At 46.7% G+C, this 19,113-nt stretch overlaps 1 protein-coding gene across 1 annotated transcript in view; it reads right to left on the bottom strand.

Moving 5' to 3' along the window:
- Window positions 1-19,113, bottom strand: part of COL5A3 (collagen type V alpha 3 chain) — a 307,612-nt gene that overhangs the window by 43,912 nt on the left and 244,587 nt on the right. Inside the window, exons 39-41 of the mRNA XM_075346486.1 lie at window positions 10,396-10,485; window positions 5,543-5,596; window positions 5,357-5,464 (exon numbers count right to left, since the gene is read on the bottom strand). Coding sequence (XP_075202601.1) covers window positions 5,357-5,464; window positions 5,543-5,596; window positions 10,396-10,485 — 252 coding nt within the window. The remainder of the gene's footprint in view (window positions 1-5,356; window positions 5,465-5,542; window positions 5,597-10,395; window positions 10,486-19,113) is intronic.

Below are 19,113 nucleotides of genomic sequence, written 5' to 3'. Positions count from 1 at the left end.
ATGTTCCAGCCATTGAAAATGGCTGGAACATTGAAATCCAGCCCTGATCAGTGCTGCTGTAGCACTGGCCATTGGCTGGAGCTGGGTGATCGATGCTTCACCCGCCCCCAGCTCTGATTGGAGAGACCGGTCTTGTGACCGCTCTCTCCAATCAATGTGGATCTGCGGCCTGTGACCGTCCCTGGAAGCCGAGGAGAGCGGTAAGTTGCTGTCCCCGCCGCCCGCCCCTGTCCCCGCCGCCCGCGTCCCCGCCGCCCGCCCCGCCGCTGTCTCCGATCGCCCCGCCGCTGCTCCCGATCCACCGCTGTCCCCGCCGCTGTCTCCGATCGCCCCGCCGCTGCTCCCGATCCACCGCTGTCCCCGCCGCTGTCTCCGGTCGCCCCGGCGCCATGCTCCCGCTCCACCGCTGTCCCCGCCGCTGTCTCCGATCCCCCCGCCATGCTCCCGCTCCACCGCCGCTGTCTCCGATCCCCCCGCCATGCTCCCGCTCCACCGCCGCTGTCTCCGATCGCCCCGGCGCCATGCTCCCGCTCCACCGCCGCTGTCTCCGATCGCCGCGCCATGCTCCTGCTCCACCGCTGTTCCCGCCGCTGTCTCCGATCGCCCCGGCGCCATGCTCCCGCTCCGCCGCTGTCTCCGATCGCCCCGGCGCCATGCTCCCGCTCCGCCGCTGTCTCCGATCGCCCCGGCGCCATGCTCCCGCTCCGCCGCTGTCTCCGATCGCCCCGGCGCCATGCTCCCGCTCCGCCGCTGTCTCCGATCGCCCCGGCGCCATGCTCCCGCTCCGCCGCTGTCTCCGATCGCCCCGGCGCCATGCTCCCGCTCCGCCGCTGTCTCCGATCGCCCCGGCGCCATGCTCCCGCTCCGCCGCTGTCTCCGCCGCTGTCTCCGATCGCCCCGGCGCCATGCTCCCGCTCCGCCGCTGTCTCCGCCGCTGTCTCCGATCGCCCCGCCGCTGCTCCCGCTCCACCGCTGTCCCCGCCGCCATGCTCGCCACTGTCCCCGCCGCCGTCGCACCCACCTTTTTCAGCCGCTGCTGCCCCCGAATCGGCCCCCACTGTTCCCGATCGGCGGCGGCCGCCGCCTCCTTCATCGGCTGCCCCTTCTCCATCGCCACACCTCCTATGCCTCCATGTGCTGCAAGCCACCCTCCCCCCACGTGGGGGGAGGGTGGCTTGCAGCACATGTGGGGGGAGGGTGGCTGGCTTGCAGCACATGTGCTGCAAGCCACCCTCCCCCCACATGTGCTGCAAGCCAGCCACCCTCCCCCCACATGTGCTGCAAGCCACCCTCCCCCCACGTGGGGGGAGGGTGGCTTGCAGCACATGGGGGGTTAGGGTGGCTTGCAGCACATGTGGGGGGAGGGTGGGTGGCTTGCAGCACATGTGGGGGGAGGGTGGCTGGCTTGCAGCACATGTGGGGGGAGGGTGGCTGGCTTCAGCCACCCTCCCCCCACATGTGCTGCAAGCCAGCCACCCTCCCCCCACATGTGCTGCAAGCCAGCCACCCTCCCCCCACATGTGCTGCAAGCCAGCCACCCTCCCCCTACATGTGCTGCAAGCCACCCTCCCCCTACATGTGCTGCAAGCCACCCTCCCCCCGGGGCCCCCCCTCCTCCATGTGCCATCTCTCTCTCCCATCAGACTCTGCCCCCCTCCCCGATCTGCTGCCTGCTCTCTCCCATTTTCCATCTACTGCCCCCTCTCACCCTCCTCGATCTGTTGCCTCATTCATCTGCTGCCTCTTCTGTCTGCTGTGATCCTGCTGCCTAGATCCATCCTGTAAGGTAGGTATCCCCATCTCACCTCCCCCCCCATCCTCTGCCGCTCCTCCATCCGCTGCGCCATTTCCCATCCATCCGCTGCGCCATTTCCCATCATCCATCCGCTGCGCCCTTTCCCATCCTCTGCCGCTCCTCCACCCGCTGCGCCCTTTCCCATCTTCCATCCGCTGTGCCCTTTCTCATCTGCCGCCCCGCCCTCTCGCATCGCATTATCCAGCGCAGTTGCTCGCTTCCAGACTGCAGTGGATGATGCGATGCGAGACTCGTGCATTGCTCTCACGTTTGGCACTGGTCTTGGCAGGCGCTCATTTTTTTTTTTTTTTCTACTGATGTCTGTATTTTTTATTTCGCCAAACTAATTTTTTTTGTATGGGGGGGGGGGGTCTAGTTTCCAAAATGGGATCACATGTGGGGGAGCTCCATTGTTTAGGCACCTCAGGGGGTCTCCAAATGAAACATGGCGTCTGCTAATAATTCCAATCAATTTTACTGTGAAATGGCGCTCCTTCTCTTCTGAGCCCCGCCGTACGCCCAAACAATTGATTTCCACCACATATGAGGTATCGTCGTACTCAGGAGAAATTGCACAATACATTTTATGGTGCATTTTTTCCTGATACCCTTGTGGAAAAAAAAGCTACCTGTTTGAAAAAACAATTTTGTGGTAAAAAAAATAAAATATTTTCACGGCTCAACATTACAAACGTTTGTGAAGCCTCCAGGGGTTCAAAGTGCTCCCTAAACAGCTAGATAAATTCCATGAGGGGTCTAGTTTCCAAAATGGGGTCAATTGTGGGGGAGCTCCATTGTTTAGGCACTTCAGGGGGTCTTCAAACCCGACATGGCGTCCGCTAATGAGTGCAGCTAATTTTGCACTCAAAAATTCAAATGGCGCTCCTTGCCTTCCGAGTCCTGCTGTGTGCCCAAACATTTGATTTCCACCACATATGGGGTATCTGCGTACTCAGGAGAAAATGCACAATACATTTTATGGTGCATTTTTCCTGATACCCTTGTGATAAAAAAAGCTACCTGGTTGAAGCAACAGTTTTGTGGTAAAAAAAATTTTTTTCTTTTCACGGCTCAACGTTATAAATTTCTGTGAAGCCCCCAGGGGTTCAAAGTGCACATCAAACATCTAGAAAAAATATTTGAGGGCTCTAGTTTCCAAAATGAGGTCACTTATGGGGGAGCTCCATTGTTTAGGCACCTCGGGGAGTCTTCAAACCCGACATGGCGTCCGCTAATGAGTGCAGCTAATTTTGCACTCAAAAATTCAAATGGCGCTCCTTGCCTTCCGAGTCCTGCTGTGTGCCCAAAAATTTGATTTCCACCACATATGGGGTATCTGCGTACTCAGGAGAAAATGCACAATACATTTTATGATGCATTTTTCCTGATACCCTTGTGAAAATACTAATTTTTATGGCTAAAGTAACATTTTTGTGTTAAAAAAGTAAAATTTTCATTTTTTCGTCTACATTGCTTTGGTTGCTGTGAAGCTCCTAAAGGGTTAATAAACTTCTTGGATGTGGTTTTGAGCAGAGTGAGGGGTGCAGATTTTAGAATTGGGTCACTTTTGGGTATTTTCTGTCGCCTAGGTTTCTCAAATCACTCCAAATGTGATGTGGTACCTAAAAAATTTTTTTTTGTAAATTTTGTTGGAAAAATGAGAAATTGGTGATGAACTTTGAACCCTTCTAACTTCCTAACGGAATTTTTTTTTTTCTCAAAAATTGCGCTGGTGTAAAGTAGACATGTGGGAAATGTTATTTAGTAACTTTTTTGTGTGACATATCTCTCAGATTTATGGGCATAAAATTTCAAATTTTGAAAATTGCAAAATTTTCAAAATTTTCGCCAAATTTCCGAAATTTTCACAAATAAACGCAAAACATATCGGCCTAAATTTACCACTGACATGAAGTACAATATGTCACGAAAAAACAATCTCAGAATCGCCAGGATCCGTTGAAGTGTTCCAGAGTTATAACCTGTCAAAGTGACACTGGTCAAAATTGCAAAAAATGGCCGGGTCTTTAAGGTGAAAACAGGCTGGGGGCTGAAGGGGTTAAATACCCCTTCCTTCTTTGGACTGTTGCTGGTGATATTTTTCAGTTCCTTCATGCCTTGGTTGCAAGCAGGTGGCTTGTACTCCTCTGTGGTGTTGTTGCTGAAAACTTTGCTGAACTTCTACCTGTGTCATGTGTGTATAAGTAGTTCATGCATTTTCCCCCTGTGTATCCTCCTTGTGTTTTCTATAGTGGTTAATGGGGTTGATGAAGAGCTCATCCCATCTGTTCCCTATTTAGGGCCCAGCACTAGGGATAACTAGGGTCATGTATCCGGCTCGGCACATAGGTGTGGAACCTATCTAGGGTGGTGAGGGACCTCAGGGGCCAGCAGTAGGTTTGGTCAGAGGTCACCATCTTCCCTTTCACTAGACACAGGTTTTCCCTTCCTTTCCCTTTCTCCGTGTGCTTGGTACCCCATACACATTAGATGAAAGACATCTGAACTTCTAATTTTGATGGAACTCACTGTTGTCAAGTATGACAAACAATCGTGGTTTCTGGCCATAGAAGGTCACAGTGTTTGGCTGTGCAAAATGCTCCCTGACTTTCCATTGTTCCTGCTGGCAGTATTCATTAGTATAGGTAGCTTTCCTGCAGGATTCATCTCTCCCTTTTGGACCCAGCAGGAGCTCAACTTCCACCCAGCTGCTGATCATCAGTATTCTCTTGGTGCTTAATGCTCCCTTCCTTCCTTGGACTGGTGCTGGTGATATTTTTCATTCAAGTCTTGGTTTCAAGCAGGTGGCTTGTACTCCTCTGTTGTATTGTTGTTGCTAACTTTGCTGAACTTCTATCTGTGTCATGTGTGGATACGTAGTTCATGCATTTTCCCTCATGTGTGTCCTCCTTGTGTTTTCTATAGTGGTTAGTGGGGTTGATGAAGAGCTCATCCCATCTGTTCCCTATTTAGGGCCCAGCACTAGGGATAACTAGGGTCATGTATCCGGCTCGGCACATAGGTGTGGAACATATCTAGGGTGGTAAGGGACCTCAGGGGCCAGCAGTAGGTTTGGTCAGAGGTCACCATCTTCCCTTTCACTAGACACAGGTTTTCCCTTCCTTTCCCTTTCACCGTGTGCTTGGTACTTCCCTGTACCGATCATGACACTACCTCTACCCTAGGTAAGGCAAAGTGCCTTCTTGGCGAAACCCGGGCACCCGGCTCCTGGGACTCCCAGTAGTAGGTTTGGTCAGGGGTCACCATCCTCCCTTTCCCTAGACACAGGGTCTCCCTTCTGTTCCCTTTCACTGTTCACTTGGTACCTCCCCGTACCTTTTTCTAAAAGTAGCCATGTTTTTCGAATCCTTTTCAATCCTTTTAATAATTAATTCTTCCTAATGCCTATTCCTCTATTGTCTATGTATGATAGTGTGTGACTATGCAGGCTGTTATATTACAGTCAACATCCAGCTGCTTGTGACCATTCAGATGGATAACTGGTGCTCGCCATTGGAACATGTCCTCGGAGACACGATGTCCTCTTATTCTGTTACTTACCGGATTGCCCTTTTCACCGGCAGGTCCCTGTGGTCCTTGTGATCCAGGGCGTCCAGGAAGACCGATTCCACCTGCTGGGCCAGACGGGCCCCTCTCTCCGCCTGGTCCCTGTGAAAGGTGAGATTAAAAAGAAAGGTCAAGGTGCTGCAGTATGTACGGATGAAACCATAAGTCAGGGACACTTACTATAGCTCCTGATGCACCTACTGGACCTTCTCCTCCTTTTAAACCACCTGGACCCTAGAGGGGAAAAAGCAAAAACAATGTACAATTTTAGGGTCCAGTTTATAAGGACATGGCTGAACTAGACCGGGTGCAGAGAAGAGTGACTAAGGTTATTGAGAGAATGGGTGAACTGCAATACCAAGATAGGTTATCAAACTTTGGGTTATTCAGTTTGGAAAAATGAAGGCTTAAAAGGGGTATTCCCATCTCCGAGATTCTATCCCGATATGTAGTAATATCAGTAAATCTCTTTAATTAGAAATGTAGTATAGTTCTCCTGATTAGCTATGTCTCTTACCTCATGTGCAGGGCATTGCAGCTTAGTGACAGTTAGGTGCTCATGGTTGTAACCGTGGATGCCTAAGCTGCAATGCCCTACACATGGGGTAACAGCCATAGCTAATCAGGAGAACTATACTATATTTCTAACTAGCTGTAGTACCCGGACATCGCCCGGGATAGTAACTGTCTCTTTGTCTCTCTCACAGTCTCTGTCTGTGTGTCGCTATCTGTCTGTCTCTCTGTCTGTCTCTTTCCTTGTCTGTCTGTGTCTATGTCTCTGTCTGTCTGTTTCTATCTCTCTGTCTGTATTTCTATCAGTCTATCTGTCTCAATCGCTGTATCTGTCTGTCTCTCTCCATCTCTGTATCTGTCTCTATGTCTGTGTCTTTCTGTCTCTCTCTTTCCCCGTCTGTCTGTTTCCCCGTCTGTCTGTTTCCCCGTCTGTCTGTTTCCCCGTCTGTCTCTTTCGCCGTCTGTCTCTTTCGCCGTCTGTCTCTTTCGCCGTCTGTCTCTTTCGCCGTCTGTCTCTTTCCAGGGCTGTCTCTTTCCAGGGCTGTCTCTTTCCAGGGCTGTCTCTTTGCCCGGCTGTCTCTTTGCCCGGCTGTCTCTTTGCCCGGCTGCCTCTTTGCCCGGCTGTGTCTGTTTCTTTCTCTCTCTCTCTATCTGTCTTCTCACTGACATCTTATTACCTCACACATAAGCTTCTTATACTAACAGTTTATTTTGTTCCTATAGCAACCACTGACAGATGCCATTAATAGCCTGCAGCTCCCAGCTCCATTCAGTTTAATGGAAGCAGGACTTTTGGAGAGTAACTGTAAAGCGCAGTATGACTATGGATTCTTTATGGTACGAGCAGTGAGATTACGGAACTTTCTGCCACCCGATGATGTAATAGTTAATTTACGAAAAAAAGATCAGAGGACCTGGATGCCTTTCTTAAATAATATAATGTTACAGGTTGTGGATACAAGATTCTGTGATGGGACGTTGATCCAGGGAACTCGCCTACTTGTTGGGAAGGAATTATCCTCTAATATGGGGCAATTACAGGAGCATCTGCCTTGGTGGGGGGGGTGGGGGAGAGGAGGGGTGTTTGCCTCTCTTGGATCAACATGTTATGGTATAGGTTGGCCATGAAGGACTTCTTTTAACCTTAAAATTATGAAACAATGATAAAACAAGCAAAAATGAGACAATACAATCAAGTGGAATAATTATGAGCTGAGTGGCACAGTATATGACCCTGCCCCCGAGGGCTTATAATTTGGGAAGAGGGGAGGACACAGTAAGTGATGGTAGAAGTTGCTTAGGCTGCTTTCACACATCCGTTTTTTGCCGTCAGGCACAATCCGGCGAATACCAGATAAAACAGATCCGGTGCCGGATGCGGTTTTTTGCTCATTGAATTGTATTAGCGCCGGATTGTGCCTGATGCCCTTGCGTTGCATCCATTGTGTGCCGGATCCAGCAAAATTTCTGTGTCCAGTTGCCGGAAAGGACGCAGTATGCAAAGTTTTGTGGCTGCGGCAAAAAATGGACTGTGCCATCTGGCGTCATGTACAATGAAAGCCTATGGGCGCCGGATCCGTCGTAATGCGGCATACAACGCATTACAACGACGGATTCTGTTTTTTGCTCTTGAGCATGCTCAGTAGCACAACGGATCCATCCAAAAACTGAAGGAACTGATGCAACTGATCCGTTTTTTCGCGCGATCCGTTGCATCAGTTTTAACACCGAATTGTGCCTGACGGCAAAAACTGGATGTGTGAACGCATCTTTATATGGCAGTGTAAAAGGAGGGATGGTGGGATAGAGTCTCAATAGTTTGGGTGGTGAGTTCAAGAGGATGGGTGATGTACCTGAGAAACGCTGGAGGAGATACTATGAGAAGCAGTGATTATGTGTGAGGAGGTATCGGAATATGGTTTCAGTTAATCTTGGCAAGAGGTGAGGGTAAAAGAGGGGAGAGGTGGTTTTATTGGGAAGCAAAGTTAAGGACCCCATACACATTAGATCAGTGTTTCTCAACTCCAGTCCTCAAGACCCACCAACAGATCATGTTTTGAGGTTTTCCTCAATATTAGACAGTGAATAATTCCATCACCTGTTCAACATTAAGGAAATCATAGAAACATGATTGAGGAAAACCTGAAAACATGATCCGTTGGTGCGTCTTGTGGACTGGAGTTGAGAAACACTGGTCTAGATGAAAGACATCTGAACTTCTGGTTTTGATGGCACTCACTGTCGTCAAGTATGAGAGATAGTCATGTGGTATCTGGCCATAGAAGGTCACAGTTTTTGGCTGCACAGAATGCTCCCTGACTTTCCATAGTTCCTGCAGTATTCAGCCTTCCTGATGGATTCATATCTCCCCCATTTTGACCCAGCAGGAGCTCGCCTTCCATCCAGATGCTGATCATCAGTATTCACTTGGTGCTTAAATACCAATTCCTTTCTTGGACTGATGCTGGTGATATTTTTCATTTCCTTCAAGCCTTGGTTGCAAGCAGGTGGCTTGTACTCCTCTGTCGTATCGTTGCTGAAAACTCTGCTGAACTTCTACGTTAGTCATCTAATAATAAGTAGTTCATGCTTTTCCGTCTGTGTGTCCTCCTCATGTCTTCTATAGTTGTTTAGTGATGCTCTCATCCCATCTGTTCCCTATTTAGGGTCCATCACTAGGGATATCTAGGGTTAGGTATCCGGCTCGGCGCATGGGTGTAGAACCTATCTAGGGTGGTGAGGGACCGCAGGGACCAGCAGTAGGTTTGGTCACACAGGGTTTCCCTTCCCTTTCGCTGCTCGTTTGGTACTTCTCCGTGCCTAGCGTGACAGCTGTCCAGACGATGTGTAATGGATCTCCCAACTCTCCCATGGTGGATAATGTCAGGAGAGAGAAAGATCAGGCAGCTGAAATTTCAACACCCAATCCTTTTACTTTCGGAGAGATAAGACGCTGCCAGAAGTGTCTGGCAGAGGCTTTCTCCTCTCTTCCCATTGAAAACAGATGAGCCCTTGACCAAGCCGAGCTCTCGTGTATGGTGGAGAAGGGACAAATAGTGGTCTGCTGAGCCAACTTTTGGCCAACAGCTATTTCGGGTGTATGGCCAGTTAAGAGTGGACGGAAAGAAGAGTAATATATGGGAAGGCAGAACTCTAGGTTTGAGATGAGGGCAGTAACATTTTTGGTGACTCTTGATTTAGAAAACAACAGACGTGGGAAATGTTTTGGGATTGGAAGGGACAGGAGATGGTAAAGGTCTGGATGGGTTACGCGAGGCAATGGATATGGTAGGCTGAAAAAAAAAATGGAACTGGGAAAAGAATGATGTATGAAATTTATTCTATGTTGCGTTTTAGAAATCCAAAAGATGATACTGTGGAAAAGAGAGTGCAATAGGGTCTTACCCGGTAGGGATATTGGACAAACAAGGATTCCGGTACAGTCACCTTTTCAGGTTGTCACAACTCCTATGAAGCACATCCAGTGGTGGTATCAGCCACAGCCCCAAGATGTAGAGCATGTAATATGATGGAGAAGGAAATCGGCTATATACCGCGCTGATACTCAGTAGTATAGTAATATGATTCCTTTATTGTTCGTACAAGTCTACGCATTTCAGAGATATCTGTCTCCTTCCTCAGGAGTCAGACATCAAAGGAACAAAATCAGATTTTGTTCCTTTGATGTCCTGAGGAAGGAGACAGATATCTCTGAAACGCGTACACCTGTATGAACAATAAAGGAATTATATTACTATACTATTGAGTATCAGCGCGGTATAGAGCCAATTTCCTTCTCCATCATATTACATGCGTTTTAGGAATTGGAAGGAGATCTATAGGTATTTTGGACATTAGAGAGGTGACATCTGGACCAGAGAGATAGATTTAGCATTGGCAAAAAAAAGTGGTGAATGGGGTTGTATGACTTGTCCCAGACCACAGATATAAATGAGGAAGAGTAGTGGTCCGAGGATGAAGCCTTGAGGGGCGAAACAAGGACGTAGTGAGAGTATAGGAGACGTAAAACATTGCAGTGGTAATGTATCAAGAGATCCAGGATCGGCCAAGAGGTGACATCCCGACCAGAGAGATAAATTTAGCATTGGCAAAAAAAAGTAGTGAATGAGGTTGTATGACTCGTTCCAGACCACAGATATATATGAGGAAGAGTAGTGGTCCGAGGATGAAGCCTTGAGGGGCGAAACAAGGACATAGTGAGAGTATAGGAGACACAAAACGTTACAGTGGTAATGTATAAAGAGATCCAGGATCGGCCGAGAGGTAACATCTGGGCCAGAGAGATAAATTTAGCATTGGCAAAAAAAAATGGTGAATGGGGTTGTATGACTTGTCCCAGACCACAGATATATATGAGGAAGAGTAGTGGTCCGAGGATGGAGCCTTTAGGGCGAAACAAGAGAATCGGAGACACAAAATTAAAGTTACAGTGGCAATGTATAAAGAGATCCGGGATCGGCCGAGAAATGAGACAACCTGTAACAGAATTGGTAACTTACCGCTTCACCTCCTATGCCGCGAGCCCCCGGAAAACCCCTTAAACCTTGAGGTCCAGCTTTACCAGGAATTCCTGAAGGTCCAGGGTCCCCCTGTGACAAAAGAGTACATATGTTACTTGAACATTGTTAGAGACCAGGAGAAAGTTCCTTTGAAATGGGTCATACCCAAAAAAAACAGTACAAAATAAAAGGATCTGTTCCAAATATGGGAGTTATCCTATATAGAGGATAACACATGGAGGAAGACAAGGGGATAACCCCTTCTGAATGGAGCATGCTCGATCGCCACCCCATTGTCTATGACATTGCCAGAGATAGTACAGCGCTCTGAGGATCTGAGCTGCACATGCTCAACCCCCATTAAGCGTGAAGGCCGAGCATACGCACCTCCGCTCCGCCCATGGAGGATCAGTTTACCCATCAGGCCTGTAGCGATCAGGAAGTTATCCTCTATTCTATGAGTAGGAGGAAAACTTCCATGTTTGATGCCATCTCTATATTTCTCATCTCGGCTCGTCGGTTTTGAACACTTTTGACCAATTATACAAAGACATTTCATTATTTTACCATTTCTAAAGTCTATAATTATCATTACGCAGATATTGAAGGAAAGGCCACTTTTCTTGTGTCTGCTAAGAGGACATTGCTGGAAACAGTCATCAAAAAATCACTTATTGTTCAAATCGGGTTTTACATTAAATGTATTTTTTTAATTATTTTATGATTGTTTTGAATTTACTATATATAGATGTGTTGTCATTCATTGTACAGGAAGAGGTGAGCTGTGACATCTATTGTGAATGATGGATCCTGTGCTATCAGTCATTGTACAGGGGAGGAGGTGAGCTGTGACATCTGTTGTGAATGATGGATCCTGTGCTATCAGTCATTGTACAGGGGGAGGAGGTGAGCTGTGACATCACCTATTGTAAATGGTGGATTCTGTGTTATCCACTGTATATAGAGGTGTTATCAGTCATTGTACAGGAGGAGGAGGTGAGCTGTGACATCACCTATTGTAAATGGTGGATCCTGTGTTATCTACTATATATAGAGTTGTTATCAGTTATTGTTCAGGAGGAGGAGGTAAGCTGTGACCTCACCTATTGTAAATGGTGGATCTTGTGTTATCTACTGTATATAGAGGCGTTATCAGTTATTGTTCAGGAGGAGGAGGTGAGCTGTGATATCACTTATTGTGAGTGGTGGATCCTGTGTTATCTACTGTATACAGAGGTGTTATCAGTCATTGTACACGAGGAGGAGGTGAGTTGTGATATCACCTATTGTGAGTGGTGGATACTGTGATAACACCTCTGTATACAGTAGATAACATATGATTGCATCATTCAAAATCAGTGATGTTCACAGCTCACCTCCTCCTCCTCCTGTACAATCATTGATGACACCTCTATATACAGTAGATAACAATCATTGTACAGGAGGAGGAGGTGAGCTGTGAACATCACTGATTTTGAATGGTGGGACACTGTTATCTACTATATAGAGAGATGTTATCAATCATTGTACAGAAGGAGGAGGTGAACTGTGACATCACCTTTTATGAATGGTGTATTCTGTATTTTCTACTGTATATAAAGTGTTATCAGTCATTGTACAGGAGGGTGAGGAGGTGAGCTGTGATATCCCCTATTGTGAATGGTGGATCCTGTGTTCTTTGCTGTAAATAGAGTTATTATTCATTGTATAGGAGGAGGTCAGCTGTGACATCTATTGTTATGGAGGATCCTGTGTTATTTGCTGTAAATAGTTATTATTCATTGTATAGGAGGAGGAGGTGAGCTGTGACATCTATTGTTATGGTGGATCCTGTGTTCTTTGCTGTAAATAGAGGCATTAGTCATTGTATAGGAGGGGAAGGAGGTGAGCTGTGACATCACCTATCGTGAGTCTTAATATGAAAAATTTAACATAAAAACATTGAGTTGAACATTACGGCTGTGTTCACATGTCACATAAACTTTTTATCCACGTTCTCCGCACGTTTTCCCATTATTAAGCATTTTTGATGCAGACTTAAAGCAGCGTTTTTTAATGCAGTTTTTTTTAGTATGGAAAAGTTTTGATTCTGCCTTTTTTAGGTTCCCTATAGAGAAGAAATGCTTTTTGCAGGTCCGAAATCTAGCCACAAACATAAATTATCATACTTTGATGCAAAATTGCATGAACACTAAAAGCTTCCATGTGTCTGTAGTCTAAAAGAACCTGAGGAATAAAAGTGTTATTGTTCTGGTTTATTTCTGTTTGTTAATAGTGTGAAAATTATCATGGCAGTGAAAGGGTTAAACAGAGTTTTCCTGAACCCAACATTAGTTATCTATCGATGTGGGAATCCAAGTCCGAACCCATGTACCCAAAACAGAACACTACAACCTCTCCATCCAACATCTGACACAGCGCCACCTTCATCCATGTGGCCGCGTCTGGTACTGCACCTCAGCTCTATCCAAATTGAATAAGACTTACGTGAAATACCGGATACAGCCACATATACATGTATGTGATTAATGACAAAATGTGCACCACTGCCCCACTTTGGGGTCAGACCTCTGTTGATGACGCATTGAAGGCTCTCCTAAGTCATTAAAAACTGGGGAAAAAAAGAATATTGCTTTTTTTTCTAGTTTTAAGAGTTTGTGGAACTTTGTATAAACTTTTACGAAGTTCCCAAGAGTCTCTTTCTTTTGTTTGTTTGTTTTTACTACCTAATAACATCTATTTTTATATCTTGGAGCTAACGAGGGTCGTACTCTTCTGCCAGTAATGTTGTCACGCTGCGGATTTCCACATTTTGGTCTCTATAAAGAGACGGAAAAAGCTTATAGTCAGTTAAATTAGAGATTATGTTTCCTTTAAAGGGAATCTGTCAGCAGATGGTTGCTATGTAATCTGAGAACAGCATAATGTAGGAGCAGAGACCCTGATTACAGAGATGTGCCACTTAGTTTTGCTGTTTCAATGCAATGATTGTTTTATCAGCAGGAGATTATCACTACAGGACAATTCGCTTTGTCTCCTAGTCCGACCCTAAGTAGCAGCCATCTGTCACTATATATTGTACAAGAAAGCTGCCAATCAGTGGTGTGGACGGGGTTTACACAGCTCAGCATTCTGAGCTCTGCTAGTTTGCAGCAGAGAAAACAGATTCTATTAAACTAAGTGACACATCCCTGGAATTGGGGTCTCTCTCTATCTCATGCTGCTGTCAGATTACATAGCAAAAACCGGTTGGCAGAGTCTCTTTAACCCCTTAACGAACCCTTGACCTACGATGTCTGTCATGGGTTGTGTTGCTGCCTTTGATGCTGGCTCACATGCTGAGCCCACATTTTTCCCTGCACATGTTGGCTGATCTGATCAGCCATCATGTGCCTCTAACAGCCGCGGCTGTTAACCATTTAAATCTCATTGTCAATCTCTTGCACGCATCCGCTGGGGGGCACGTCATTCCCTGCTCCCATCAGCAGCCCCGTGATGTGATCGCAGTGCGCGCTGATGGGTATTGATGTCAGCCGGGGGTCAGCTGATGACCCCTGTGTCTATTATGACGATCCTCCTGTGAATGCTGGCTGTGAGCGACATTCATAGGAGATGGTGATTTCTGCTGTAAAGAGCGAGGCTGATGATGATGATGATCCTGCTCTGTACAGCTCAAGTGATTGGAAGATCAGAGCTTCAAGTCTCCTAAGGGGACTTGTGCCGCCCCCGCGACAGCCGACGGACTGCTCAGACTCGGATACACAGTGGCTCGAGGGGTCTCCGGATCCGAGGCGGGGTCGCGTGGCTACCCAGAATAAAAAGGGGGGATTGTTTGTGGATAGTGAACGGGAAAATGTTCGTGACGCCACCCACGGTGTGTGGTAATGTGAGGGACCACCGCTGCCAAATGGGGAGCCCGGTGACGATGGTGTCGCAGCTCGAGATGTTAACCCCAACGTGGGCAGGGGGATGGTGTCCCGGGACTCGGTAATGGGTTGAGCGGGGAGGACCCTTCGGGAGTAGAAGGATATCAAGTACTCACACAGTCCAAAGTCACTGACGCTGATACCAGGTAAACCAAACTCTTGAATGTTCTGCCTCTGTTGGTCGAGCACGCTGGGTCCGTGCCCCTTTGGTGTTGCTGGTTGGTCTGAAGCCTTGTCCCTTGGCACAGTGTGTCTTTTGGATGGATCCCTTTCGCCTGGAACTACTCGGGTCCCGCTCACCTGCGTGGCTAGCAGGGTGAGCTTGCTCTCAGGGTTCACGCTTGGGATTTTCTGGACGGTTGTGGGAAGTCCTATCCCCCTCGTTGCGCTAGTACCCCGATTCTGGAGTGGGTGGGGAATGGTTCCTGAAGACTTCGTTCCCGTCGGGTGAATTACTGGGCTGCGTGAAGCTTCTTCCCAGCCTAGGGTCCGCGTACCCCGTCGTGCCCTGGCCCCTGCCCGGTTGTAGCACAAGGCAGCCGGCCTGCTCTCTGTAGCAGCACTGTGCCCCCTGTCACTACCCCCTGCGACCGGGGTTCCGGCTCCTTTGGGCCAGGCCAACGTCTGGCACCTGGGACGGGTACAGGAGCCCAGCTCCACAGCGTGACCTGTCTTGTCACCGCTGCTCACTGCTCAACTCTACTCCTCAACTCTACTGACATCTCTGCCCTCCCTCTTCCAACACTCCATCTGGGTGGCCCTATTCCCCTCAGGATGCCCAATGGGTGTTTGGTGGCTGTGGTACAGAGTGTTCCTCAGGATTTGTGTACACCTGTTCTTAGCAACACCAAAGGGACAGGACCCCTAACCAAGGAGGAGTGGGTACCATGCAGAAGGGCAGATTGCACGGAACCCTGTGACGACCTGATAGGCCAGGGCGTCACAGACTATTTTAGTAAAGACTGAAATTTTTTTCTCAAAAAAGTTTGTAAACATAAGAAAAATATAAAAAGAAACACAAATGTTTAAGCAACCCCCCTTTTGCCCCAATTGAGAATAAAGCAACTAAAAACCAAACAAACACATATTTTGTATCTCTGCGTTCAGAAATGTCCAATCTATCATAATATACAATAAATTATTCTGATCGCTAAACAGGGTAGCAAGAAAAAAAAAAATCAAAGTGCCAGAATTGCAGTTTATCGACCTCCGCAACAAAAGAAAAAAAAATGTAATGACAGGCGATCGAAACATTGTATATACCCCAAAATAATATCAATAAAAACATAAGGTTGAAACACAAAAAAAAGTCCTCACAGCTCCATATCCCAGAAATTGAAAACGTTAAAGGGAACCTGTCAGCAGATTTGGGGCCTATAAGCTGCGGCCACCACCAGTGGGCTCTTATATACAGCATTCTAACATGCTGTATATAAGAGCCAAGGCCTCTGTGTAGAACAAAAAAATCACTTTATAATACTTACCTAACGGTCGCTGCGGTGCAGACTGGTCGGATGGGCGTCTCCGTTCTCCAGTACCGGCACCTCCTCTTTCGACCAGCTTTGTCCTCCTTCTTCTGAAGCCGGGGTGCATGACGCTTCCTACGTCATCCACACTTGCCGGCATTGAGGTCCTGCGCAGGGCAGATCAAAGTATTGTAGTGCGCCTGTGCGGGACCGGCAGGTGTATATGACGTAGGCTTCAGAAGAAGGAGGACAAAGTGGCCGAAAGAGGAGGCACTGGTACTGGAGAACGGAGACACCCATCCGACCAGTCTACACCGCACCGCCCCCTAGGTGAGTATTATCAAGTGATTTTTACGTTCTACACAGCGGCCTGGGCTCTTATATACGGCATGTTAGAATGATGTATATAAGAGCTCAGTGGTGGTGGCCGCAACTTATAGGCCCCAAATCTGGTGACAGGTTCCCTTTAAGGCTTTCGGAAAGTTGCGACAAAAGCAGGATTTTTTTTCCAATATTTCTGAATTTTTTCTCACCACTTAAGTTAAGAACTGTACATGTTTGGTATTTACGTAATCGTACTGACCTGGAGTATCATACTGCCAGGTCAGTTTTATGGTATAATGAACAGTGTAAATAAAAAAATCAAATGAAGAGTTTCACTTTGTTTTCTATTTCGCCACATTTGGAATCTTTTTCCCGCTTACCATTACATCGTATGATGAAATTAATGGAGTCATTCAAAAGTAAAACTCGTCCCACAAAAAAACAAGCCCTCACACTGCTTTATCGACAGAAAAGTTAAAGAAAAGATCTTTTTGTTGACCTGAAGAAGGCGTCTCGCCGAAACGCATAGTGTGGTATACATCTGCCATCTATCAGCGTGTATGAGCCGGTATCTTTACATTTACTATGGATGTTTTTTTAACCAAGATGAAATAAAGAAAAGTTTTTTATTTATCCTTTGGAGTCCAGCCGGATCCTTTCGTGCTTTGTTCTAAAAAAAAAGTTATGGCTCTTAGAATAAGGGGTAGGGAAAAAACGAACGAAAGCGCAAAAATGAAAAATTGCCCAGTCTTTAAGGAATTAATTAAAAACTAGTCAGCTCTTTAAACCCTTTCTTAAAATAATGTGAGGATGTGAAAAATTATATACCCGATTGGAGAATGATGAGGAAGAACTGGTGTACAATATCACTCTCATGTTGGCACTTTGGTGTAGGATGTTTGACATCTGTCATTTTTATTAAATGTTTTCGACCAAAAGCTAAACATAAAGTCAGCCATACACGATAATTTTTTGACGTCCAAAAAGACCAACTTAGAGGTCAATTTTAGGCCAACATCAGTACTTCTTCTTCACATTTGTTAAAACGTTGGTCTACTGTGTTGGATTTTATCAATCAATCAATAGTTGGGTTTGGTTGTTGAAAAATGGACAGTTTACATCCCATCAATAGAAGCCCAGGTCAGGTCACCGATTACAAAAGGGGTCAGTGATGCGGGCTTCACACTGTGCGATATATCGAGCGATATGTCGTCGAGGTCACGTCGGTAGTGATGCACATCCGGCATCATCTGATATATCGTAGCGTGTGACAGCTACGTGCGACGGTGAACGAGCAGAAATACTCACCTTCTCGTTCACCGTTGACACGTCGCTCAGTTTAAAAAAATCGTTCCTCCTTCTGCGCGCCACTTGTTCATCGTTCCCGAGGCAGCACACATCGCTCCGTGTCACACCTCGGGAATGACGAACTACAGCTTACCTGCGTCCCGCCGGCAATGCAGAAGGAAAGAGGTGGGCGGGATGTTACGTCCGGCTCATCTCCGCCCCTCCACTTCTACTATTGGCCGGCCGCTGTGTGACGTCGCTGTGACGCCGAACGTCCCTCCCCCTTAAGGAAGAGGATGTTCGCCGCCCACAGCGACGTCGCCCGGGAGGTAAGTGCGTGTGACAGGGGGTTAACGACTTTGTGCGCCACGGGCAACTAATTGCGCGTGAAGCACAAACGACGGGGGCGGGTGCGATCGCTTATAAGATCGCACGATGGATCGTCTCGTGTGAAGCCCGCATTAGAGATTCGTCATTTTAATTTATGACTTTTGTCGTCCAATATGACAAGTTTCATAAACCAACTATGAATGACAAGTTCTATTCATAAGACAGTCATGTGAAATTCCTGATTTACAGCCTAAAACAGAAAATATCCGAGAGAGCAGTTCTCATCGGGAGCATCGGTAATAATGGAGGGAAATGGAGATGTTGAGGGAGAGCTGGCCTATAATATCACCCCAGGGTTGTCCCTTTAGCGTAGGGTGTTTGATTTCCATAATTTTTAGATACGTTCTAATCTCAAAATATATAAATCGGATAGGACACATTTTCCTACAGGAAAGTACCCCATTATTGCTAGCAACCTTGTTATCTTTCATCTTAGAAGCGTGGTAGAGCCTTAATATTTATAATGTTCTAATCTCGATCAAAGACACAGCATAAGGTTGGTTATACACCAGATTTTTTGGACAGGTAAAAAGATCAATTTAGAAGCCAATTCTCTGCCCAACATCAGTACCGTATATGCCGGCGTATAAGACGACTGGGCGTATAAGACGACCCCCAACTTCTGCCCTAAAAATATAGAATTTGGGATATACTCACTGTATAAGACTACATACAGACAAACACACACAACTCTGCTATATACAGACAAACACATACAACTCTGCTACATACAGACAAACACATACAACTCTGCTACATACAGACAAACACATACAACTCTGCTACATACAGACAAACACATACAACTCTGCTACATACAGACAAACACATACAACTCTGCTACATACAGACAAACACATACAACTCTGCTACATACAGACAAACATACAACTCTGCTACATACAGACAAACACACACAACTCTGCTACATACAGACAAACACATACAACTCTGCTACATACAGACAAACACATACAACTCTGCTACATACAGACAAACACATACAACTCTGCTACATACAGACAAACACATACAACTCTGCTACATACAGACAAACACATACAACTCTGCTACATACAGACAAACACATACAACTCTGCTACATACAGACAAACATACAACTCTGCTACATACAGACAAACACACACAACTCTGCTACATACAGACAAACACATACAACTCTGCTACATACAGACAAACACATACAACTCTGCTACATACAGACAAACACATACAACTCTGCTACATACAGACAAACACATACAACTCTGCTACATACAGACAAACACACACAACTCTGCTACATACAGACAAACACACACAAC

This window comes from Anomaloglossus baeobatrachus, chromosome 4 (assembly GCF_048569485.1).
Source record: "Anomaloglossus baeobatrachus isolate aAnoBae1 chromosome 4, aAnoBae1.hap1, whole genome shotgun sequence".
NCBI lineage: Eukaryota > Metazoa > Chordata > Amphibia > Anura > Aromobatidae > Anomaloglossus > Anomaloglossus baeobatrachus.
The sequence above is the reverse complement of the archived record's forward strand: the minus strand, read 5'-3'. Positions and strand labels throughout refer to the sequence as shown.